Genomic DNA, 27,220 nt, shown 5'->3' with positions numbered 1-27,220 from the left:
ATCCATATTCTCTTCAGTGCTAAGTGCCTGGTCAGGTCGGAAGTGTCTTTTAGGGTGCCAGTTGAATTGCTGATAGTGAAAAGATAACATGAAGGAGGAGGTTTTCTTCCTGAGTATCTCCTGTGGACTTCTGTTTGGCTGAAATAGTTCCAGTGGTCTGTTTTGCTTTCTCAATATTCACCTGAAAGAACACCAGTGCTTGGCTGCCTTAATTTGAGGCTTCATACCACTAAACATAACTTCTGAAATTCCTCTGTCTAAAATACTTTAAGATATTACGATTAAACTGCTTTTATGTGCTTTCCTGTTCTAAAAAGGGGCTTTGAAAATCCTGAGGTGAAAGGTTCTTGATAGGTTATTGGGAGCCCTATGTCAAAGGTACTGTGACTTCAATTTTATTTATTTATTTTTTTAATTCAATATGACAGCCATTGTGGTATCAAGAGATATGCTGAACTCCTTCATCTTTTTGTATATGCATGGGAGACAGTAGAGATAAGGTTTTTAAATTCTTGTTGAGTGCTTGTTTGAGGTTGTACAGCCATCTTCTCTAGGTGGGATTTCTCATTCCTTTGATAGTCAGCAAACAGCAGGGTGTCTTATCTATGTTAGGTCTTCCTCTGTCATTTAACTGCCTGAAGAAAGCCTAGATGCTGTCTTTAATACCTCATTTTAAAGTGGAGCATAGTGTTTTCTGGAAATAGTTACAGGATTACTTCCAAAACTTCAGCAAGAGCCTAGATGATCTATTCCAGGCTATGCTCTTCATTTTTGAATGTTGCTTAGAAGCATTCGGGCTTTAACTATTTGCATATTTTGATGGGGAAAATTAATAAGCAGTAGCTGATTGGGTGCAAGATTCAGGAAAAGCCCACTGTCATGGGGTGTCTCCACTGTTAAGAAATTCCAAGTGAACACACAAGAGTGTGCTTGATTATTTTGAGGGATTGAAATGAGGTGGTGAAAATTGTCATTGAAGTTAACTTCCTAGAATATTTTTGCTGGTATCAGTGTTTGCAAGGAAGAGCTGGTAAAGCTATTGTTATTTATCCATACAAATCTTAACAGATTCTAGAAGCTGTTATACGTGGCAGTTTTGGAGTAAAATAATATTTAATATATGTGATTTAATTATAAAATTTACCTTTTGAAATAAAGAAAAAATTGTACCTGTGTTGTCTTTACTAATATCTGCATAGCGAGACAAATGCTGCTATTACACTTTTGGATTTTCATTTAATTTTGAGGAGTACCTGTCATTTAATTATATTTTCTACACATCCCTATAGAAGGATGCTAAAAAAAATTGAAATCCAAATTTTAACTTAATATTTCATTTATTGAAATTTGGCAGGTAAAGTTATAGATTCTTTATAAAAAAAAGTCTCTGGACAACATACAGGGAAACTCTGAACAGTGAAAAGCTTAAAAGCTCATTTGTCATCCTGTTAACTTTCCAGATCTGTATGACTTTTCTGTTTATTATGGACTTGGAACAGTTATCTATCCTTTTTGTTGTTTTCTTAAATACTCAGTTCCTAGGGTTTGTCAAATCTGTGGAGTCTTTTCACTGTGCTGTTTCTGCACATATACTATTAGGAAAAGAAATTCTGCTTCAGAGTCTGCAGGGAACTGTCCTCTGTCCTCTTTAGGAATCTTTTCAAGGTTTCCTTGAAGAACAGATTTTTCTCCTCTGAAGAATTAGGGCATGGTTGCAAAGGCAGATAAGCTGATCAGATAAGTGTGGTTCTTCTTTTCCTTGCCCACCACCTTTAAATGACTTGGATTTTTTTCTATTTGTTTGAGAATTAAGAGCAGTTTTCTACTTGCTTAGTAAATTGAAGTAGTTTGCTGAGTGATTGAGTGATTGTTGAAATCACAATAGGAGGGAAAGGAGCACAAAGTTATGCAGTGGAGAGTGAAAAGGTGGAATCAAGTGTAGAACTTCCTTCTTGGTTGCAGTGGAGTATTAGATCAGCTCTTTCAGTTTAGGAACATTTAGTCATTGTGAATACAGCATATTTTGAAAATGAGGAAAAACCAGAAGAGCCCCACTGGGCACACCTGAGGTTTCTGGATGCTTTCTGAGTGTTCAAGCATCTTTCTGCTCCTCATCTTGTTTTTCCTAAAGTTCTGTCAATTGTCCATTTTAAATCTTACTTTTGAGATCATCTTATATAGTAGAGGCATTTTTAGGTGCTGTGTTTAGGTTATTGTGGTCCTTCCTTCCTTTCTTTCCCATGAGTTTGCTGCTCCCATTTAATATCATTTGAAGGGCAAAGAGAGCAGAAAACAGTAATCAGTGTTCGAAATGAGGTCCAACATTTAAATCTTCTTAAATGTGTAAGTGCTAGAACAGAGCTATTTGTGGTTTGAGAGAACTGAGAATAGAGAAGACATCTGTTGACTCAGAAGCTTCTACTTAGCACAGCTGACCATAAAGTAGTAGATAATTGTCTAAAATTCACCTTTCTAACTCTGCCAATTTCTCTGAAGCTGGCTGGACTTCAGAATCTTTTAACAACTCCCATGCTTTTGCCTGTACTAATCTTCTTTGCCAAGTGGTGTAGCAGTAACAAGAGCTAACTCATCTGGCCCTTTCCAGCATAGTTCAGATGGAAGAGGGGCTAAGTGGGTGCATTGCTCTCTCTTTACTTCTAATAAAAATAAAACTATTATGCAAAACTCTGATTCTCTTTTTAACAATGAAATTGAAGGCACTTCCTCAGTGGAATTTTTAAGATAGGATTAAGAGATGGGGAGCTAAACCTGCTTCTGAATTATGCACACCTGCAGTACTAGTAGCATTACTTTTTCTTCTTTTTCACTTTTGTATAGAAGAGAAGAAGCCTAAAGTCAAGAAACCAAAATTGGAATTCCCTGTATACACAGCCCTGGAATCAAGTGTGTATGTACCATCTTATGATCATGGAACTTCAATCGAAGAGATTGAGGAGCAGATGGATGATTGGTTGGGAGGCAGGAACAGAACCCAGAAAAAGAAGGTAGGTTCAAAGGCTTTCATGTTGTTACATATTTTAAATGTTGATTCATTTGCTTGCCTCTCAGGAAAACAGAATATTGTGTGTATGCCACCACAATATTCATATACCATTAAAGTGTAGAGACGTATTAATTGTCTGACAGAGATATAATAGAAAAAATTATATTAATGTTCAGTGCAATTTGTGTCATGATACTGGAAATGTTGTTATAACAAGATGTCGTTGATTAAGCCATATGAAAGCTCTCTATGGTTTCTAATATAAATACTATTCTTGTTCACTAGAAATTAGGAGAACATAATGCTGTCAAGTTGTGTGAGGCTTGGTTCTTTCTCTTAATTGCAGTTAATAACATTTTGCTTGCAAGAATAGATTTTTTTCTGTTAAAAGAAAAGCAAAGGAAAAAGAGGAAACCTTTATAATATGCAGCTGTATTGTCTTTTGATTGTAGAACTGATTACATACTTTGTGCATTTTATCTGATGCATGGAACAGTTCTAACAATTCAATTTAGGCCTGTTGTTAAGGTTCTTTCTACTCAGAGGTAAGGGTTCTTGGTGGCAGTTGGTATAGTTGTGTTCTGGTAAATTTTATTGAATCATACTAGCTTGAAAATATTTAATCTTCATGTTGGAACTGAGAATAACATTGTAAATTAGTCTGCTGACTTGAAAATCTGCCTTTCTTGGAAAACAGGGTGAGAAGGGTATGCTTGAAGCAAAGTTGGGTTGGTTGCATGCTTGATGATCTAGATCCCCAAACTCATCTTTCCATCTGACAGAAATTGAGTCTGTCTTTGAATTTCCATGAAAATGCAGAAATTGAATTAGACTGGGCCTATTCCATTTATAAATTTATACCTCCTCACAAAATATGTAGAAGTTGTGTCTTCAGAGATACTGGTAGGAGAATTGATTGTAGGTCCTTCCAGAAAACTAACTTGGTTTTTTATGCTTTCATATGGACATTCACTATTGCATCTCATTGCTTTGATAAATTAGTGTCTTTTAAAAATCATTCTGTTACAAAAGGGGTTAACCTTTTAGGGACAACCAGGCAGTTGTAGGTGTGCTGTCTGGGTAAAGTTTGACTTGAACAAACGGTGATGAGTTCTGCTTCCTTTGCTTGACAGCTAATATGTTATCACCATGCAACATCAACATTTAATACAGTTGTGGAGGAAAACAGATTTATAAACTGCAAAAAGAAATGGAGAATGTATGTCACTGGCTCCAGAAGCCTATAGGAGCCATTTGTATCTAATAGGAGAAGGGCTGTGTCATATGATTTGTAATAAGCTCACTGGGAAAATGATTGTACCACAAGTGAATTGTTCCAAACTGTAATTTGACACATTTTCCATTTTAGAAATACATATTTTTCATCACATCAGGGATGTGAACTGGGTCAGCATCCCTTTTCTGCCTCTAGCACGGACGTGAAACCAAGTGGTGTGTAACGTCCACCTCTCAGTTCTGCTTGCTTTAGGAAAAAGTTACTCTGTCATAAATCATTTTGCTATCAGACCTTTTCTTGGTATTGTCATTCTTCACTCATAAGGAAGCCTGTTAGCTTCTTTTTTCCCTTGTCTTCTGTGGTAGCTCAGGGATGTGGACTGTGTACTAGACAACATCAAAGTAGCTTGATAAAGTAGTACATTACTTTGTCGTCCTTCCAGGAGTAAGAAGTGGAGTTCCTTTCCCTGCTATTGGCATCCCAAGTGTAGACAATTACAGTCATTTAATATTGCTCATCAACTGCTCTTCACTGTTGATATTTGTACTTTAGAGGTGCCTATAATCCATGAACTAGTGTTTTGGAAATGCTGTAGTGTGCAAAGTGCCTAATTTGATAGAAAGATTAGATTATGTTCAGTTCTTAGGTTGATTTATTCTTTTTGAATACTTTGAATTATTTTTTTCATGTGATTTATTCTTTTTGATTACTGCTTCCATAGGATTTAAGTATTGAAGTAGTTAAAGAATAGGCTACAGAGAAGAAAACAGCTTCCTTCTTAGGCATTGTAAAATGATCTACCAAGGGAAGGAGAAAGAGGAATGTTTTCCCTTTTTTTTCATAAGGTTACATAGCTGGATGAAGACATGCTTATAGCATTGTAAAGTTATTCTTCTGTCCAAATTTCAGAATGCACTCAGCTTATGTCCATAAGGAGCTAATCTTGCCATGTCGTTACTCTTTAGTTAGAACCAAAAGTTAAATGAAATAATAAAAGAAATCAAGCTATTGGGAGATTGTCAGACAATACCAGTATTGCAGAACAGAGAGGTAATTTTTCTATATTTCAGTGTAGCAGTGATCCATCCACCTTTAGTAACTTTTTTGTATGGTTTTAATTATACTTTTCAAAAAAAAAAAAGGAATACTTAATGGAAAGACTAGGTCAACAGTAAAAATAAATTTAGAAAATCATATTTATGAGGGAAGGTTAAATACTTGGAATTTTAGATCATAGAAAAGGGGGGCTGTGTGGGAATAATAGGATACAATGCTTTTCCAGTCCATTCCAGTTTTGGTTTAGGTATTATAATTATTAAATTATAATAATTTAACATGACTTACTACCTTTCATAAATTCAGAGAGAAAGTAATACTCAATTTGCTTTGCAGCCAGGATGCTTAAATTCAGGGGAATACATGTAGGTGGAGGCACATACTGAGAGCATGTTACCTATATCATTTATGAAACCTTTCCATCTATCCTGTTCTTGAATTCGATCTGTTGGAAATAGTGTGAGCTGACTCAGTTGTATTTGAGAGCATGGAAATGAAGTAATGGGACTCTAGAGAGGATTTTTTTTTACTATGTAGGAAATCATATACTTACTTGCCTGGGACTAAATTGTGTGTTCATATAGTGCTGGCTATACTATCCCTACACACTGCATATGACTAAGAACCTGGGAGGAATTGCTAAAAGCTTCTTCTCATGCTGATCAACAAAACTCTTCAAAGCAAAACAAATAAAGTTTATTTCTAAGATTCTTTTTATTTTGTGACTGAATGTTGGTGCTCTGTTTTTGAGGAGGAGGAGATCTGCAAGATCTGACAGGTTGTTGAGATCTTAGTTCACTTAGCTCAAGTTTCTGATTTTTTTTTTCCTGTATCTTACTAAAAGGTGACTGGAAAACTTGTTCTATATCTGCTTATTAGTAATTAAGGGAAATTTAGAGGGAATGGGCTTCCTTTGAGATGTACTATTTTGTAGCCTGAATATGTTGTTAAGCCACTAGTTAGTAACTATTTAACCCTTTACTTCCCTGTTGAGAAAACTATTATGTGGAGCTGGAAGAAAGAAAAGGGACTTTGGAGGACATATTTCATTACATCTGATCTTGTTCAGTCATTTCTGCAAATATTCTTGCAAATATGCAAGAATATATGTCTTCACTGTTTTTGGAATCATGCTATTGAGGAATCATTTCTCTCAGTGGGATTTCCCTCATACTTTGTTCTGATTTGATTTTATGTGATTTGTAACACATGTTGTTTTCATGAGAGTTCATTGCTTATGTGAAGAATATTGTTATTGCATTAAAATCTTGGCCCTTAAGAAATCATTGGGAGATTTATCATTGCCTTCAGTGGGACCAGGATTATAATTCCTTTTGGTTTACAGATTCCTCATAGTCTCCACTGGAATCTCCATTTCATATCATTATTTCACTCATCCATCTATGAAGATAGAGTTCCAAGTTCTGTCTCAATGACTGGTGAATACTTTTGACCTTTTGATATTTGCTTGCTCTGTAAAGAGGAGATAAAGGTGGAGAAAGACAGTGCCTGATCCCTTCCAGCTGGACCAGATGTATGGATAGAAAATGATGTTTCTCATTATTTTTGTTTTTCATATTATCTGTGACACTCCTTGGCATTTGAGTGTTCTTGATATTGTAGGAGCACCTGGCTTGATTTTACTAAAGCAGGAGTACTAAAAACTTTTTGTGCACAGAGCATACATCCCTTGCATTTGATATACTGTTAACCTTTAAGATCATTAAAAATACTGTGAAATAAAAGTATTCATAAGTATATACTTTTATTAAGTATACTTTGTATAATATATAAGTATATTTTTATACATAAGCATTGTTTTTAACACGGGTTGTTGTAGATGCTGGAAACATGGTAGTTACCTTTTTTTCTTAATTATTGAACTGTAGACTCTGATCATTCTGGTGCTGAGCTCCTTTCTGGTTAAAATGCATTTTGTGCTTTTGTTTTTCTCAGCCTGGGCCACCAATGTACTGTGTTTCAGATATAGGGTATTGATAACTGAGTGGGCTTTTTAATCATGAAGTGTTATTTGAAAGCTGGCTGTGGAATAGGGATATTACTTTAAATGTACAGATGAGATCTCTCTGCTTTCTAACATTAAAAGGCAAAATTCTATACAAATACTAAATTACTATTTTGTTAGTTTAAAATGTATAGATTTGACAATTAAGTCTTAGTCATTTTATAACCTTGTACATTTTGTTATTGCCAGCTAGCCTGCCACCTGCTCTCTTCTGCCTTGGATCTTCCCACATCTGTGCTGCTTTGAAATTTGAGTATGCTTTTTCATTAGTAGCAAATAATGTGGTTCTTGTTCTAATCAGATGTCATATGACAGATTACCTGAATACAGTTTCCAGGCTTTTAAAAAATGTTAATTTCTTAAGCAAGCAGTTTGTATCTTAGCAGGATTAAGGTGCTGTGTAAACCAGATGTTTTAATAAATTGGTCTTTGAGGGGAAGGGTTATTCTGTTCTGGTGTGCAGCCTGAGGTTATCTAGTTTTGAAATAATTTATTTTCTCTTTCTAAGCAGTGAAGCAAATATGCTACTTGAAAAGTGTGTCTGGGTTCTAATGTTCTTTTATCCTTTGGACAGGTACAAATAAGCAGCTAAGAGTCTGAGATTCCTCATAGTGCAAGCTACTGGGCCTTAATCCTGCCTCAGAGGGATTGCTGTAGGTCCAGAAAGTAAATCTCTCTATGTTCCCAGTGAATTTAAGGCTCTGTATTGAGACTGCCAGCAACCATATATGTTAGTGTCAGTTATGAAGCTATTCACTAGAGTAGTCTAAGTTCATAATACATTTTAACCTGAGCTCCAAATTCTCATCAAATGATGATGTCTTTGTGTTGCTATTGATCTGGGCCATATTGAATTTAGTAACCCTGAGGTGAAAATCTCAGTATTCTATTACCAAACTCTTAAAAATGTAGTATTACTGAACAAGTGCTTCATTAAAAAAAAAAAAAAAAATCTGCATTAGAGTGTTACCGAAAGTGTTAAGAGTTCAGACATTTGTGGGGTTTTTTATGCTTAGTGTCACTGCAAATATTGCAGACTCAGCCTGAGCAGAATATTGGGGTTTACATGTTAAAAAAACTCAACAGTTTATGTTACATAGGATACTCCTGCAGTTGGCATATTTACATTACCGTTATTACTTTTAATGAAAAATTTTACTTTTCAAAATAATGTTTAAATCTACGTATTTTCTTTGGCTTCTGTCTGAGGTCGGACAGGTATGGAACAATGTATTTTTCTTCTGTGCAACGGAAATCTAGTGATGAAATATTGATAAGTTAGAATGATAGATTTGTTAAGGTTTGAAAAGACCTCTCAAGATCATCAAGTCCATCTCAGCACCACCATGTTCACCACTAAGCCACATCTAAGTGCCACATCTGTGAGTCTTTAGAAAGCTTTCAAGACCAGTGATTACAATGCTTTCCTGGGTAGCCTGTTTCAATACTTGACCACTCTTTTAGTGAAGAAAGTTTTCTTAGCATCCAATGTAAAACTCATCTGGTGCAATTTGATGCCATTTTCTCTTGTCTCTTGCTTGTTACCTCATCTACCCTGAGCCTCCTTTCCTCCAGGCTAAACATCCCCAGCTCCCTCAGCTGCACCTTATCAGACTTGTGCTTCATTCCCCAGCTCCATTGCCCTTCTGTGGACTCTCTCCAGCACCTCGATGTCTTTCTTGTAGTGAGGGGCCCAGAACTGAACCCAGAATTCAAGGTGTGGCCTCACCTGTGCCAAGTACAGGGTTGTGGTCACTGCCCTGGTCCTGCTGGCCACACTGTTGCTGATCCAGGCCAGGATGCCATTGGCCTTCTTGGCCACCTGGGCGCTCTGTGGCTCATGTTCAGCTGCTGTTGACAGCACCCCCAGCTCCTTTCCCTCCAGGCATCTTTCCAGCCCCTCTGGCCCAGGCTGTAGGTGCAGGGGTTGTTGTGAGCCAAGGGCAGGAGCAGGCCCAGGCGCTCGGCCTTGGTGGAGCTCAGAGCTCTGGGCTCTGCCATCAATGCAGCCTGTCCAGGTGCCCCTGCAGAGCCTTCCTGCCCTCCAGCAGCTCAGCACTGCCACGCAGCTGGGTGTGTCTGCAGGCTGCCTGAGGGTGCCCTGGATCCCCTGGTGTGGATCACTGGTAAAGCCATGGAACAGACCTGGTGCCAGCCCTGAGCCCTGGGGAGCTCTGGTGGCTGCAGTTCCATTCCCCAGCCGCCTCTGGGCCCGGCCATGCCAACAGTTTGCTGCGCATCCAACAGAGCCCCCGGGCGAGGCGTGAGCAGCCAGGTCCTGCAGGAGATGCTGTGGGAAATGGTGGCAAGGGCTTTCCTGAAGTCCAGGTAGGCACATCCACAGCCCTTCACCCATCCACCAGGTGGGTCATCTTACCACAGAAAAGGAGATCAGGTCAGGCAGGCAGGACCAGCCTTTCACACACCTGTGCTGGCTGGGCCTGATGCCCTGGCTGTCCTGTACGTGCCGTGTGGCGGCACTCGAGAGGATCTGCTCCGTGACCTTCCCTGGCACCCAGGGAGAGTGTGGAGAAGGCATCCTTTTGTTACACTATACATTGGTGATGTAGAAAACAGGATATACCAGTAGAATAGCTTGACACCTTGGTTATTCTAAAATGTTTATGTAATTACATATTACTGATTCTATTCCTTTTTCTTTTCCTCTTTGCTAGCCACCAACTCAGTCAGCCTTATGAACAGAAGAAAACCAGAAAGGTTTTCTCAGTTATTCGTGCATTATAACTGACAGCCAAGTTTTTGTTTTGGTTTTCTGGGTAATTTGTTTGTTTCTTTATGTGACTGTTGAAGCAGAGCTGTCTATTTCTACGAAATTAGTGTATTTAGCATATTTCTATATAGTCGGTGTAGTTTTTCTTTTGTTTAGAAACAATAAGTTTATTTACTTTTATATGCTCGAGTCATCTTTCCTTAAATGCAGACAATAACCTTCTTTTCAGGCTTCTATCTTGAGTATTTAAGCTTCTAAATACTTTACTTTGGACTTGAATAGCTTTAAGGAGAGAATGTGTGATTCTAAAAATATATAATTTTTAATTATTGAGTTTTCCTTGTAGAGGATGACCCATATATTTAAATCTAGAATAAGGCTTGTCTGCTTTTGAGCTGTGAATATCATATCATTAGGGTCAGGAATCTAATTTAATCTGCAGTATTAAACATGCAAGGCTTTTCAGTCCTCAGGTTTTCTTAAGGAAGAATAAAATGATAGGATGATGATATATTCTTTAACTGTCATCTCAAGTGGGTGATGTCACTTTTATGATAAATATACATCAAAGAAAAAATTGTATTTGTAAACACATAATGAAGTAATTAATTTCTCCTAGCATTGGATTCAGGGAAAATATTTTTTATGACTGAGACAAATGCCACAAGTGGTAAGCATTAAACCAAGAGTTACAGAGTTTTGCTTGAAATAGGTCATGAGTATGTAAAGACTGTGAACAAACACAAACTGAATAGCTGCTATGTAAGTATATGTAATTTATGTAGTTTCTTTTTTGCCTTTCTCTCTTTGACCTTTAGTTAGGTTAGGTTAACAAAGCATAGGAACCTTTATTTCTTTATTTATTTTTGTATTTATAAAAAGTAATTGTGTATTGTTAGACTATACATAATTCAATAATATCCTGCTTTCAAATATGCCATGCTCAGGCTAGCTAGAGCTGCAAGCAAGAAAGTCATGCTATGAACATTTAAAGATAATATTAAAATTTATCTAAATTATATAGATAAATTATTTTATGCGACAGCCAGAAAAAGAAGGGAGTTTGGAAATGGTATGTTTCCCAGCACAACCAAGAGTCAGTCTAGATTGTAAAGGAAGCAAAGAGCCAAAATATATATTTCCCTAAGGACATTTCCTAAAGATAGTAACAATGTGTTATATAAACACTTATGCACTAGTTAAAACATAAATCAGCCATGCATATGTGTTGAATTAAGGCCATACAGTTGACATTTGCCTGATATTTCCTGATTTTGATTGAGTTTTTAAACTTTCCTTCTAATTAAATATAGTAGCATGGGTTCTTGTCTTGTACAGACAAGAAGAGTAATACACTGATTTCAACACCATGCTATGGATGTTGTGGTGTCAAATTTTAGCTTTCAGTAGTTTTCCAACTGAATCTCTGTTCCAGAAGAAGTGATTGATGTGACTTGCTGCCATAATTCAATCTGACTAGTTTCACACATGTACTTTCCGTATGTAGTCCTCAGTTTTTTGAGTCTGTCGGTTGAAAACTACCAATGAGCTCCAATTAATTGTGCAAAGTATTAACCTGTGGGGAAAAACACACAGTGTTTTTAAAATGCAACTCTGTTTCTGCACTGGGCGGTACTATATATAGTCTCAGTTCAGGCGCCTGCCTGGGTCCAGGTTAGAGCTATATAGCTTTTTACATTAACTTCTTTAGCTCTGGTTACACTTGTTAATCTACCTTAGGTCATGAGTCCTGTTGCACTTCTGAAATTGACATGGTAGTTGTGTATCACAGAAAAACATGGTAATTGACAGAAGAGAAACCTCATTCCTGTGAGGAGAAACTGGGAATTGATCTTGCCCAATCAATCCTTGAAGATCTGACTTTAGTCATTGTCAGTGTCTCTCCTGTCCTGAAGGTCACATACATTTGCGAGAAATTATGCAATGGTTTTGTAATTATTAGTTTTTGTTGCACTGGTTTTGTTTTCCTCTCAGCCTGGGAGAGATGTAGAAAAACATCTGATGGGATTGCTCTGATTTAGCCCAGTTGGAGTCAGGGGGTGCTGGATATCCTAGTTTCCTAGGTAGAGTTCCCTCACTCACTTCCCAAAACAAAGTCACTCCTCTCTCAACTACAAGAGGAAGAGTAAAGAAGCAGAAGGGAGCAACTGCACATATCAGGGGTAGGAGCTGGAAGAAGATGTGAAAACTGGTTAATCACTGTGACCTTGCCCCATTTGCCTGCTCATCTGAGAAGGGAGAGAACAATTCAACAATGTCTGTATCCTCACAATTTTGGCAACAAATGAGAGGCAAGGATGTTAAATATCCCTGAAATGGGATTTTCACAGGGTCCACAACTTAGGGATCAGAAAGAATTTGCAGTTTATAGCACTGACTTCTGTAGTTCAATTCACTGCTGCTCTTTTTGGCTTTTTAACATGAATTTGAAAAGTACAAACTGTTGCAAAATATTTACTTTTCTTCATGTGATTTTAGCTATCTTTAAGTTGGAGAAGGAAGTTAGCTTCAAATAAATCCAGTTTTAATTATAAGTGTAAATCCATAGTGATGTTTCTATATAATATTTTCCAGACAAACCAGTTAAAATCTGGTTAGATTCAGCATCTTACCTTCTTTCACAGTGTATAGTGCTGCAGCTTTCCTTTCCTTTTCTTCCTGGGGCCATGACTATAGTGAGGTTTGATCAAATTTATTTATAGAAACTATGATCTATGGTAAACTCCAATTACTAAAAATAAACTGAACAGTGGGAGAGATGTTTGGCTTTTGTTGTCATTGCAAAGATAAATATGCAATCCTGCCTTGCTAAGGAGCAATTTAATGCTTCTGACGTAAGCTTTTTGTCACTTCAGAATTTTTAGAGAATCTCAATCCAGTTAATTAGCCAATTTCTGTATGTGTTTTGTCAGGCAGGATGCAGTCTTGAAAAGATCACCTTTAGTCTTCAAACTCAGTTCAGCACCTTCGAGCATGCAATTGCGTTCCATTTAAAGGAATAGGAGTTGTGTTCATAACCATTCTTATAAAATGCTACTGGATAATATATTACTTACCCAAACGTGCAGAAAAGGAGAGCACTCTTAAAGTTGGCACTGTATGAGAAATGGTACACTGTAGTGAGGTTAGTTTATTGTATTGGTGACATTTTCTGTAATTTTCAAAATGCAGATTTTTTTTTTAATACAGTGACTTGAGATGCAAGTTGTGAATGAGTGGATGGTCTTGTATCATTTGCAGTTGAGTACCATGAAAAGATGGAAAGCTTGTGTTTCTTTTCAGTCCCCAGACTTTCACAAAGTAAGCATGCATTTACAGTGTGCATTTACCTGATGTGTTGTATAGCATCAGATTTTTTACACAAATCTCTTTAGGGGACATCAGCATTCTGACCATCCAAAGTTCTCCTAGTGCTCTTCTTTTTAAGCATGAAGTAAACCGTGTGCTTGGGTTTGGTTTTTTTTAAAGAAACATACAAACATGAACATGGAAAACATAATACTTCCATTTTTACTATTTACTCAGTGATATTTGTAATTCACCTTGGAAATCTGGTTTGGAATAGGTCTAGAAGGGAAATATATCAGTAGAGGATCTAGGTTTGTAACTTCTAGTGTATGAGTGTTTCAGGTTTTTTTAATGATACTGGTCTCAATGACTGGATATATACTAGTACCTGCAATATGTCACTGCCTTGGACCTTTTTTTTACTGTCCTTGGTTGGAAAACTTGCCTGGTAATGAGAAGGTGAGTGCAGGAAGAATGAGACTGACATTAATGGTACATTTTCAAGTGGCCACAAATTATGGGAAGGAAAATCTGTGCGTATGAAAAAAAGGCTACCTTTGATTTTTAATTAGCCCAAACTTTGTGGTTATATTTGGGAATTTGACAGACAAGTTCACTGTTTATATGTATAAACTAGTTTTACTTGTGTTTCCCTTATTCTCAATAACATGTATTTCATGACAACTAACAGTTTTGAATTTTGGGAGGTTTTTGGCAGTGCTCTGCTTGAGGTTGTCACCACAGATCTTTGGATATCTTGTCCCTTTGTAGAAGGGTGCTGAATTTTTCCTTTGGGTTTTAGCATACCAATAGACCTGAGTCATACTTGTATAGTACTGGATTCCACAGTATGCCTACACATTTTGGGGATGCAAAGTACCTCCTGCATTTGAGTTAAAAATTAAGAGATCAGAATATTCCAGCTGGTTTAGGGCATTAGAGCAAGATAGCACTGCTAGTAAAAGAATTTAGTTGCATTTTATATGAAAGTAAGAACATTATTTAGACATTATCTGTGGTGGTGAAATACTTCAGAGGGAGACACTTAAAACTATATTTGGAGGAAGTCGAGGGACACAAAAAACCCCTGATTTTGGATAAGCTATGAATGAAGGTAGGAGAAATATGTTGCCAGCACCAGAAAACCAGAAAACCAAACAAATCCAAATGTTATTGCAGTAAGATCTTTATCTTATGATAAATTGTGCCGCGAAGCCTTACAGAAAAGCTGGACAAAGGATAGTAGAGCGAGAAGAGGACAGCACTGTAGAGCAGTCAGCAGGATTAGCTGTGTAATAGTATCTTGTTCATTATGACACCATCACAGGACTGTTTAGTGTATTGAATAGTATTTAAATACCATATGTTAATGTTTTCAGAATATCCATAACATGCCATGTTGTACTGAAGTTGATAAAAGAAGAGTATACAGCCTGATGCTGTAAAATATTTCACACTTTAGTGAGTCAAATAATAACCTTGCAAGGAAAAACACTCCTTATTAGTAAGGGCTAGTCATGCTTTAATGTCTGTGCATGCCCTTGGGCTTGTCTTCTCCATTGAACTTAGCATGGCTAAAGATTTTAAATGTGTCAAGTAATTATGAAATAAGTTGCCGCATGCAATCTGTTGAGACTTACTAGCCTATGCACTTATTGAAGTTTATGAAATTTACAAAATTCTCCTGAAGAATTCATTCACCTATGTACTATGGAAGATTTTCAAGTTCATGTTTTTTGTCAAATGGAAATACTTTTCAAACTGCGCTTAAGAATCCAAATGGAGTGGTATTTGAGAGAGAATGAAATTAAAAACATTCCCTTTCTTTCAGAATTTGTCTCCACATTAATGTATCACAGGCCAGGCCTAATTACCTATTCAACCTATATTTTATTTGATCTACATGCCTGAGTGTCCTACAATCAAATTTACTGAAGAGCTTCTCACTTTTTTCTGCATTAAAACAATTGCCTTGAAGCAGCTAACAATTAAAAAATAAATGAGTTAACACTTTCTGCTAAGTGCTACCATTGAAGTTGTAATATGCAATTAAAAACTTCATTTTAATTTCTGTTCAATTACATTGACTTAAATAGTAATTTTAGTGTTATACTTATGAACCATTTAATTGTGACATTTTTCCTCTGGCATGTGTGATGCAAAAGTAGATTTGATTTTGAGAATGTGGCAAGAAGTAACCTTTCCCCCCTCATGGTTTGCTGTAATGGCAAAAAGAAAAAGACAGAATTACCTGGGCATTGTGTAAATATGATGCAACAATTTCATTTCAAAAGCCATAAAAATATGTTGGAATGCAAATTATTTTTCATGTTTTTAAAAACTCTCTATTTAATAGAAGGAATACTCAGATTGCTTTATGGTAATATAGATGGGTATTTGAAACATCCATGCATGGACTTGGTCATGTTAACAGCTATAGGTTAGAGAAAGCTTTGTGTTAAGCCTAAACCCAAAGCCTGGTAGAACCTGAAGTGTGAAAAATTACATTGTAGAGCAGTGGCCTTTTTCAGGTGTGAGAGACAGCTAAAAACAGATGCTTTATTTCTTTGGCTTTAATTCCTTCTTTAAAAAGAAAATTGTACATGCACTGTGAACAGCTAGTTAACACATTCTTATGTTAATGCTAGAAAGAACTTGCTATGGAACAAGGTCCTTACTAGAATGGATTAAGATTTTCTTTTCCCTTCTGAACGCTCCAGGTCCTTTTAGCTTGCTGAAAATTACACTGAAGCATTTTCTAATGTTCAGAATAAACTTCTGGTAAATAATAAGCCAAGTGCTCATGTCTCTCTTCTGTGATGTGTTACTCTGTTCTGTTCAGTTTTCTGGCTGTAGAGGTGTGAACATAATCAGAAAATTCTGGTTAAACAAAACCTGGCCTAAAAAGATGTTTTATTTTCCCAAGTGAGATTCTGTGTGTCTGGAAGGACCTAATTTCATCCTTTTGAAAGTATCTTCTGTGGTTTTGATCTCTGAATAACAGTGGAAGTTTATAGTGACCTTTTCTACCAGTAAATCTGTTTCTATATCTCTTGCAGTTGATGAGTTTCCAGCTTATGTATAAATTGGAAGTATAATGCACTTTATTTAATGCCATCCCAATTATATTACCAGATTCATAAAGTTCTTCAGATAAGCTGGTCTTTCTTTGCAAAGAACCAGAATTTTAGAGTATCATTTCTTCTGGTGTTCAATCCTGTTTCATGGAAATTGTATCTTAGGACTGAAATGAACCTTAAGACATCTAGTTGTATTTCTTTCTGTTACCCAAGTCCAGGTATTGTCATGAACTGTGCCTCAATTAGATGCTGTGGTGAGGACACAACAGCTTCACTACCAAGAAGGGCTCTTAGTATGAATTAAAGAGACTGTTGCTGGCGAGGATGTCACAGAACAGTGTTGTGTGTTTGGAATCTTATTTCCCAATTTAGGGTTCTCAATTAAACACTCCAAACCATGTGCTGCTACTTGATCACTCCCCCTCTCCCTGTGATGGGCTGCAGTGGAGAATTGGAGGCACAAAAAATGAACATCATGGGTTGAGATAGGAACAATTTACTGGAAAAAGCAATGAGATAAGAAAGAACAGCAACAGTAGTAATGATGGTTTACAGGGAAAGGGGAACATTGCTCAACTCCCACTGAAACCCCCTGACTATACCTGACCTCTGCCCCTGCCAGCCATAAGGGAGCCCTTCCCCAGAAGATGACATGAGGTGGTATTGAACAACCTCTGGATGTTAACTGTGCTTCCTTCTGTCTACTGCAAAAATTAACCCTGTTCTGGCCAGAACCAGAACAGTCGTTCAGTTCCAGTCCCAACCTCATAACTTAGTGCTTTCAAACAACAGTGTCATCATGACTGGTGGATCTGCTTAAGAAAGGAGAAAAAGTATAATTTAAGACAACTGTGTAGAATTTTAAGAAGTATAACTTTGAAAAACATTTTATTTTTCTTAACAATTTCCTAATCGATAAATAATGTGCACCTTCACCCAAATTCAACTGTTCTAAGGCCTTTGTGGCTCAGGATACAAGAGTGGTTGCAAATGTGAGTGTCTTTCTGAACATCAGGAATGCTCTCTTATTGTGAGAGTGGCAGACCACTGGCACAAGTAGCTCAGAGAGGTTGTGGAGTCTCCTTCCTTGGAGACAGATATTAAAAACCTCTCTGGTGATGATCCATTGCAGCTGGCTCTAGTGGACCTGCTTGAACCAAGTGTTGGACCAGATGACCTCCAGAAGTGCCTTCCAACCTCAGCTGCTTTGCAGTTCTGTACTGTATTAAGTGGTGTGTATTTACTCATGGACTTTAATCCTAGTGTTAAACAATTCCAGGGTGATGCCAGTTTTAATTGACTGTAAGAAAGTATTCTGAGAGAAACATCTTATTCATCAGATATAAGTGATGTCTTGTATCTTCCCAAGCAAGTAAAAGTGAAATAGAAGTGATTCTTCCAAACACCTCTAGTGAAAGAAAACCAGGGGTAGAAAGTTCATTAGTTCATTTAGGCTTTTGATACTATTTGAGGACTGTGTAGGGAGTAATTGTTCTCTAACTTTAAGTGAAGACATTTATGATCTAGCAACTTCTTTTTGGTTGTGTGTCCTTTTCATATGTGCTCATTTTATCTGTGTTTTATAGAATTGTAATTTTTATCTGTAATTTCTTTGAACCTTTGTGATCATGAAAGGGCTTCAGCATTTAAGTGAAGTCAGCTAGGATGTTCTGCCACTTAAAATGGGTGACAGTCACATTTTTAGGATGTAGATATCCATGGAAGATTTTCCTTTTTTATAAGGTAGTAAAAAAAAGAAGAAAAAAAATATCAATAATTTTTTTTTCAGAAGCATCTAAATCACTGAGGGAGTAACTTTTTATTAAAATTATTATTAGTTGGTATAGGAAATTCAACCAGTTTGTTAGGTTATATCAATAAGTAATAAATTTTTTATATTTATTTCTTACGGAGCTAGTTTTATTGCTAGGAGAGTTTTACTTAAAATCTGGAGTTTGTTCTGTTGCAGCCAACAGCAGCAATTGTAGATGCTGGTAGTCTCCTGTAGCTTTAAGGGGATATCACCAAAACCACCTTCCCTAGAACTTCTCCTAGATGTAAACTATTTATTTTGGTACTTCATAATTCTTCAGTGGGTGTTCTGAGGCCAGCTGCCAGGTCCTTACCCAGCCACTTTTTCACTCCTTATTTTCAACACAACTGGCTGAGAAAATAAGATGAAAAAGCTCATGGGTTGAAGTGAAGGTATGAAGATCAAGTGATCCATTGGTGCCACAGACAAAATAGACTTGACTTGGGAAAAATTTAATTTATTGCCAGGTAAAATAGAGTTGGATTGTGAGAAATGAAGACAAAACCTAGAACTCCTTTCTCCCACTCCCCTTGAAGTCAAAGGCTCAACTTCACTCCTTTCCCAATTTTTCTCCCTCCTCCCTGCTCCCAGTGGCCCAGAGGGTTGGGGTAGAGAGCATGTGGTCAGTCTCTAACAGTTCCTCTCTGTCACTCCTTCCTTCTCTCACTTTTTCCTGCTCCAGTGTGGGTCCTCCACAGGCTGCAGCCTGGTGTATTCCACAGGCTGCAGCCTGGTGTATTCCACAGGCTGCCAGGGGGTCTCTGCTCTCCTCTGACCTTGGTGCCTGCAGGGCTCTTCCTCATGCTTCCCCTCACTCTGCTGGACAGCACTTTGCCCATTCCTGAATGTAGTGCCACCAGATGTTCCCAGAGGTGCCATCAGCTTGGCTCATGGGCTCGGCTGTGTCCTGCAGTGGGTCTGCAGTGCCCAACACAGGGCAGCCCCTCACCCCCTTTCAGAGAGGCTGCCTTGACTATCAAAATTCTGCCCACAGCCAGCTGATAAAAAAGTCTCATTTCTCCTGTCATATTTCTAAAGATTTTGCAATGAAATACAAGGTGTTTTCATTCTTTTGCATCCCCTGTTTTTCCAAGGTGATGTAGCTTTAACCAGATTACTTCATATCAATGATTAGGCATTAACAAGTCATTGTTTTTGAGCACTTTCAGCTCTATGGACAAGAAAAATTTTTTATTAAAGTAATATAAAGTTGCTTTTGAGGTATTCTTGTTCTGCAAAACCTAAGAATTACTGCTTAGCTGTGCCTTTCTCTACAGATTATTGATGAAGAGCTGGAGCATTTTTAAAGTCAGTATTAAAAATTTCTCTCTGCTCTGAATTCTTGAAGTAGGATTAAATAATGAGTAGGAAAGGGGAAGGAAAATCAGCTCTGAATGATTTTTTTGTCATTTAGAGATTTACATTAAAAAAGGTGTAATATAGATATAAAGAAAATCTAGGAATTACTGAAGGGTTGGAAATGGTGGAGATACTTGGAAAGGGACCTTTATGGGAGAAAGTACTTGCTTGGTCTGGGAGGAAGACAGAGGAAGGCCAGTGGCTAGAAGTGAAAACCAGAGATATTGGAATGAATATAGAATAATAGCACTCATCTTGTGTACAGCACATCTTGGGCTTCTTTTTCAAGTCTCAGTTTGCCACCATTTCTGTAAGGTGATGGATTAATACTGTTTTTCAAGTATCTGCAATTTTCTGAATATAGTCATAAATTTAAAAAATGTAATTCTCCTCCTCCCCTGATTTTTGTCTATCTTTTTGAAAGCAAATTCTTCGGTCTTAAGGTATGGCTTATTCCAAATCTAGGAATATCCTGGCAGCACTAAATAATACTGCTGAAGGTGGTGGTGGGAGAGTCTCTTATTCATTATGGCTTCCTGCTGAGGTTAAGTAAGATACATGTGGGGATATATATAGAGAGAGAGTTTGAGAGAGGCAAATCTCAGGAATGAGAGCTGAATAGTAATTACTTTTGACCTGCATTAGCTGTGAAGTGTACTTGTGAATAAATACTTTAGTTGTTGTTTCTGAATAGCTGGCAACTGGTTTTGTTTTCCCAAAAATGTATGGGATCTGTTGTATTGGCATTATATGTTTATGGACACATTTGCATTTTGGTTTGTAATATGTTTAAACTCTCAGAGTTGAATTTTGGTTTTATTTTTTTGGATGGGGGGATTGGTTTTTTGTTTTGCTTGTTTCAGTGCTTACAGATCAGTGCAGTTAGGATGGGTTAACATATAGCTTGAAGGTAAAACAAAATTGTCAAAATTGTGAATAATTAATATGGTAGCCAGAGGAGGAATCACAAATACAAACATTTTACTGGAATTAAGTTATTCTTGTCTCAGACTAAATAGTGAAGGTAGCTGCTTTGGGGGGGTCAGTGTGGTGAGGAGCTTCAAAAAGGGAAAGGCTTATGCAAATCCAGAATAAGGTAAGCCCAAGAACAACAAAATTGCAACTTTCTGTTTTCCCAAGAAACAGAGAAAGAAACACTATAAAGGATTTAGGTTAAATACTGGATGATCAAAATATAAAGCAGTTTCTAGAAGATGCTAGGGCCAAAAGTCCTTTTCACCCATGTTTACTCCAAGGGTGTTTTAGAGACTTTTGACATCATGTATTGAAGACAAGTGGGAAGGGAATGTTTTAGACTGAAGTGTTCATCTGAGGATGATAGATAACAAATTGCTTGGAACAATGGTCTTCACCATTCGTTGACCTGAAAATAACTCTAATATCAAATCCATTTAATACTGCTGTTAATATTTTAGCAATTACTTAAATGAGCCTTGAAATGAAAGATAGAAATGGGATACCAATTTTTGAGCTTGCTTGAGAATTCTGGGAAGTACAGACTGGTTAGCATGAATTCATACTGGGTAATTTTTTGAAGTTATGAAATGAATGGTACTATTAGGAGTGCCAATTTAAGAATAATAGTAAGAAGTCAGTGTGAATTTAAAGAAAAGTTATGCCTTACTATTAGAGCTTTACAATGCACTTGGATTTTGTAAAGGTTTTGACAGGTTCTGTCAGCAAGACTTCTTATAGTTACAAAGTAATGTTAAGATGGAAAGGAAAATCTTTAGAGTAATGCTTGTCAAGAACAGGAAACAGATATATTTTTGTTATTGCAAAGTGTCACTAGAGGAGTTTCATATAAATCTGCAAGGATCTGTTCAGTGCTGGAAATTATCTATAGTGCAGTGAATTGCAAGGGCTAACAGAGTTATTCAGGGCACCACTAATCGAAATGTCTTTGAAATCCTCCTTCTCAAACAGGCAAGGTCTAAAAAATCTCTCCAAGGAGTACTATCTTTTCCTATGGACTCCCTTCATCTTTCGGTTTAGAAAGTAAATGGCTTCCTGGTAGTGGGGAATTTTGGTGGGTTTTATTTTTTAATGTGGGGTTTCTTTCCTTCTCCCTCCTATATTATATCTGAAGCTGTAGAGCACAGCAGAAATATATGGGACAGAGAAATGAAAAGGCAGCAGGGTATGGTAAGAAGTGAGAAACTGAATGCATGGAAAGCCAGCTTATGATGTTTGTTTAGAGCAAATATGGGATGACAAGAGTGAACAACTTAATCACTGGCTTTGTAAGCAAAATGGATTCAACTTCATGCTTAGGAAATTGCTTATCCATATTGGGGACAGCTGTGAGGAAGGAAAGAATCTCTGTCCTAAAACATTTGTTTCTGCATGTGGTAGAAGACCTGACACTGAGGGAAATGAAACTTTGTACTCCTGTTCTTAGGTTCTCGCTCTTCTCTAAGAGATGTTGTCTACTTATGTATATTGTTTAATATTTTAATGCTTTTAATGCCAAAGGCAGTCCTGTTTGAGGAATAGTATAAACAAAAAATGGTTATGATTAGGTTATTATTTTGACAACTTTATAAGAGAAGAAAGTTACTTATATCTTCATGTTTACATGTAGTTGCTTTGAAAAATTCTAAAATTAATGTTCTTTTAAACCTCTGTAATATGTTGTTTAAGATTAAATTATTTAAGTTACTGGGACCAGAGGATGTGCAACACAGAGTTCAAAGAAAATTTAAGGATTAAATAATTCAAGTAACTGTTTATATTCGTGGGTGCCTAGGGACTGAAATGGCAAATGTGTCATTCTGCATATTTATTAAGTTGTCTATGGAATTCAGGGACCTTTACAGGTTTGTACTTTCAACAACTCTTTAGAGAAAACTAACAAAAAACTGAGAGAAAGAGAAGAATTCGTGAGCATCAGGTAAGTATGACCTGCAGGGAGTCCTGAACGTTGCTTCTTTATTGGGAAGTCCTGCCTTAAACCCTTTGTGCTTCAGAGAAAGATTAACAAATATGCAGGGAGAAGGTAATCTGATTGATAGTCTCTGCTTGATTTTCCAGAAGGGTTTAACAAGGCTCGTAGGTTTCTAAGGAAAGAAAACAGTCAGGGAGTTAGAGAAAGGCTATTTCCCAAACAAATCATTAATTAAACGATGGGAAATGGAGGGTAGAAATAAATACCTCTTTCAATAGAGCAAGGTTAGCAGAGCAGTTTGGCTGAATTTCTGCTAGGAATTTTGCTGTTCAATGTATTCATATAATGAAGATGGTAATATGGTAAAAAGATGATTCTTGAAGTGAGAGAGTTTGTCAGTGGTAGTATTGTGTGGAACAGTTAACATGAGAGCAAACACTGAAGAACTGCAGACTGATTTTAAGAGTTTGACTGCTTGGGCCATAAAGCAGCAGCAAAGTTTCCCAGTATATAAATACAAAGTGATGCAAAGATTGGTATAGTGGATGACTGTCCAAACTTCACATGCAAGACAATGAGCTCTGAGCTGACCTTGATCCTTGAGGAGTTATTGGTGCTGGCTTCATTGAGAACATCAGCTCAGGATCATGCCAAAAGACAATGCAAATAGTTAGAAATTATTAAGAAAATAATAGAGAGCAAAACAGAAGAATCCTTATTCACTCTATAACTTACAATTAATCCTGCTCTGTGCAGTTTGGTACCTCATTTCAAAGAGGTTGATTACAATGGAATTGCAGGTGGTTTAGAAAAAGGCATCATGGGAACTATTATATGTAACATGGCTTTACAGCTGAGTAGACCAGAACTCTTGAGCCAGAAAGAAAAAACTTACAGAGAAATACTCTTAAGGGGTATTTTGAACTAATTTGTAAGTGACATGGAAGTCAGTAGATGCAGACTATTTGGAGGTGACTCTCTGAAAGCCAAGAGCCAGATGTCATCAAAGCTAGTGGGAGACAAGTTCAAACACAAAATAAGCTGAATTCTTGTCTAGTAGGTAGCAGATATGTGCAGTTCCTCATGAACATGATGTTGCAAATCCAGAAAGTTTACATAGTTTCATGGGTAACTGGAAAAAATGGAAAAACAGATTAATTGAGATAAATAAATCTAAATAGATAAAATGTATTAGACTAGAGAAATTGCTTGAGATTAAAATAATTGGAGTTGGGAGACTATTAGGGACATGGTAGGTAACCTATATGCTTGCCTTCATCTAATTCCTGTATGTGCATATGGTCCCTGTTTTTTCAGAGCAGGGTGGGACTGAAAAGAATGAATGATAAACATAATCTTTCTTGTTATCATGAAGTTTGCTGTTGCTGTACTCTCTGAGCACAAATGATGTGCTTACTGACCTGCTCTGACCACTGGTCTGAAACAGCATAGCTGTCTTTGTTTTTGTTGGCTCACCTAATAAAAACAGTGCTAGTGAAAGTTGGATGTGAGTAAGAGCTTTTCAGGGACCAAAGGGTTATATATGAACATGTGGCTTTGAATATGATGAGTTCAGATGATTAATACCCTTTAGCTCATCTTGAGAGCTTCACAAGAGATCTTTAGAACTGGAGCAAGACACTTTGTGTTCAGCAACAGCAAGATCACAATGCCAAATATGTATTAGATAAAACAAGACTGACTTCAGTCTTCTTGTAGTAAGAGATTGTAACAATAAAGATTATTGTAATAAAAATAAGACAATTTGAGCAAAAAATTTAATCAGAAAACTTTCACATTCTGTTCCTTAGTTACTGAACCAAAACACCACCATCTTGTAGGTGAAATGTTTTCTGATTTGCAGAATTGTCCACAGTTTTACTAGGACCCTTGGTCTAAAAGTATTTGTACAGGTATTTTTAAACAGATGCTGCCACATGCTTTATTTGCAAGGTCATGGACTAGATGTGCTCAAAATCAGTGAATCACCAAAATTAAATGAAGTGTAGCACAAAGTTCTAAATAGATTGAAACTTTAGCCAAACTTCCATACAACAGTGATTTTAATTATACAGTATATACATTTAATTATACAGAATATACAGTATATTGATGACACAAAGAAATTTTTTAAAGCTAAAATTTAATGTAGAAAAATCAAATTATTTCAATGTCAAGGTACTGTAAATGACTCTGAAAGTTTCCTTAAAAACTCTCAAATACCGACCACTTTCCCATTTTATCAATAAAAGCATAGATAGTTTTATACTTATTAACAGGATTAAATGAGTCAGACTTATCTTGACAAGAAACGCTTTGTTGTCTAAAAACTTGCTTTTAATGTAATTGAAAATAGTGTTGCTCATATTTTAAAAAAATCCTAATAGTGTAAAGCTGTCATGCTGAAAGAGGTGGGATGGAATTGCCAAGTGCAGATGCCCATGTAAGAGTGATGCTGAACAATAAACCGCATTCATATTTCTTTTCTATAGAAAGTGCATGGCGGTTTGGGCGAACTAATCCCTCAATATTGCCAGCTATGTACCATAAATCATGCTAAAGGATTATTATTTATGGGGAAGCTATTAATTTTTTTTGTATCTACACTTGTAGCTTATTTTCATTTTAAAGACTTCAGACCATAACTCTGTACTTTTAATTTTGTATTCAGTATGGGGAATTAATCCCAGAATGGGGCTTTTTGGATGCAAAATCTGAATGCTTGTGTAGTAACAACAGCTGTCCCCTCACCATGCGGTATCTTCCATTGCTTTACTGTAGAGATGAATTTTGGCCCAGTGTTTCAGTAATATTGGACACACATGGTTTTAGGTGACAAAGCAGTATGTTTATGCATTCATTTGACTCTTGCAGTTACAGTTGGCTACAGATTAGAACAGGGAGAATACATTCACACCATGACCACCCTCGTAGCTGCTTGTAGTACTTGGATCACAGTAGGCGCTGTTGCATCTAAAGACACAATTAACTGTTGCTGAGGAATTGCAAATTCACAAAAGCTCCTTTACAGCTTTTGCTGTTGAGAGCGGATTTTCTAAAAAAAAACAAAAAACCCAAAACTTTTTCATAGATTTTCCAAATTTATGAATATTTTAGATCTTCACATTCTAAAATTATTGTCAGCTTGAAATAAGATTAAGAAGTTGATATTTTAATGTAGCTAATGAATTTGTGTGCCCTGAATTAGCTGTGTAATTAACTACAGATCTGCAGAATTATTGTAGCTTTGTCCATTATTTAGGAAGATAACGTCAAGAGTTCTGTCATATTTACAAATGGTTAGTAAAACTGTGAGCACAAATGAAAGCTTGCAAAAAAGTCTGAAAATAAAACTTAGCAGAAAGCTTCCGACATCTGTATATCACTGAAAAGATCATCTTGATTTCCATGTGTAATTGCTTAGATATGCTTTGGATATGGTAAGAGAGACTAGCTGTGAATGTAGCTGTGAATCTATTATAAATACCCCACAAACAAACAAACCACCAAGTTTTAGTATAAATTAAATAGAAAATTGCAATAAACCATGTATTAACCCTAATTTTGAAGTATGAAATTTGATTTTTAAACAAAAGGCTTTTAACCAGAACGCTTTAGAAGAATTCATTATTTAGATTACAGTGATAAAAATTCTTATAAGTAGAACATTTAGCACTGGAAATCTTTCTTTACAAAAATCCCTAAGAAATTTTTTAATTTAAAATATCTATACGGAGTATAATGTAATAAAGATACATAGTATATTGACATGTTTAAACCAGTAAAAGTAATAAGGCTATTTTGCAATGTGGAGATTTTTCTATGTATGTCATTTCTCTGTAGGCTAGGGTGTAATTGTATAATGCAAGCAATCTATGTGTGAGACCTCTCACATACACACACGTTGCTTAAGCATCTTGTGTTTGAATCGTCAGAGATAATTCATTTTATTCTTGTATTAAAAACTATGAATGTTTGAGGCTTTCAGCATTGAATAAAGGACTACATGGATCCAAACCAGGACGATTGATAAAATCCTTGCTACTATTGGCTATTATTTACTGTCTTTTAAGTGGCAGGTTGTATTTATGCCAATTTATCTGCTTCAGGGAACACTCTTGATAGCAGAACAAAGTGAATAAAAGTAGTTTGCTTTGCAAATGAATGCAAATGGTGAAGCCTTTCGGGAAGCCCTTTAACGGGAGCAATGCACTTTGATTATGAGTGAAGCTGCCATTTGGACATGGTGAAAAGAGCACGCTTGAACCATTGATTGGGGGAGACAGTAAAAAGTCAGGAAGGGCCCCGTTAAGCTTGCAGTGCAGCGGGCGGATGTCAGTGTGGTTAGAGCACAGTGGGAGAATGACAGGCAGGATTAGTGTCAGGGAGAAGCTTTGCTGTAGTTGTGGAGATGGTCCCTGGGGTCACTCACCTCTGACTGTTGTTCTGTGCTGATGGCTCTGTAATGCAAACCGCTTGATATGTGCCTGTTCATTATCGGAAATGGTGATTAGAAGAGGTATGTCATAAAGAATTCCTTAAAAATAAATAAAATGGCAAACTACTGATGATAACAAAGATTTGGCTCTGCAGTCGTTGCCAAAGAGCTGCAAACGTCAAAGACGGTTACTGCGTTTTGCCTTCTGAGGCAAACGCGATTTCATGCCTTAAACTGCTCTAATTGTGTGTTCCTTGCT

At 36.8% G+C, this 27,220-nt stretch overlaps 1 protein-coding gene across 1 annotated transcript in view; it reads left to right on the top strand.

The window, feature by feature from the left end:
• The window catches only part of DNAJC1 (DnaJ heat shock protein family (Hsp40) member C1), a 107,468-nt gene that overhangs the window by 62,368 nt on the left and 17,880 nt on the right, over positions 1-27,220 (top strand). The window contains exon 8 of the mRNA XM_084208723.1: positions 2,839-3,005. Coding sequence (XP_084064849.1) covers positions 2,839-3,005 — 167 coding nt within the window. The remainder of the gene's footprint in view (positions 1-2,838; positions 3,006-27,220) is intronic.

The sequence above is a fragment of the Fringilla coelebs genome, assembly GCF_963513975.1.
Source record: "Fringilla coelebs genome assembly, chromosome: 1".
NCBI lineage: Eukaryota > Metazoa > Chordata > Aves > Passeriformes > Fringillidae > Fringilla > Fringilla coelebs.
Note: the sequence above shows the minus strand (reverse complement) of the source record. Positions and strands in the feature narration are given on the sequence as shown.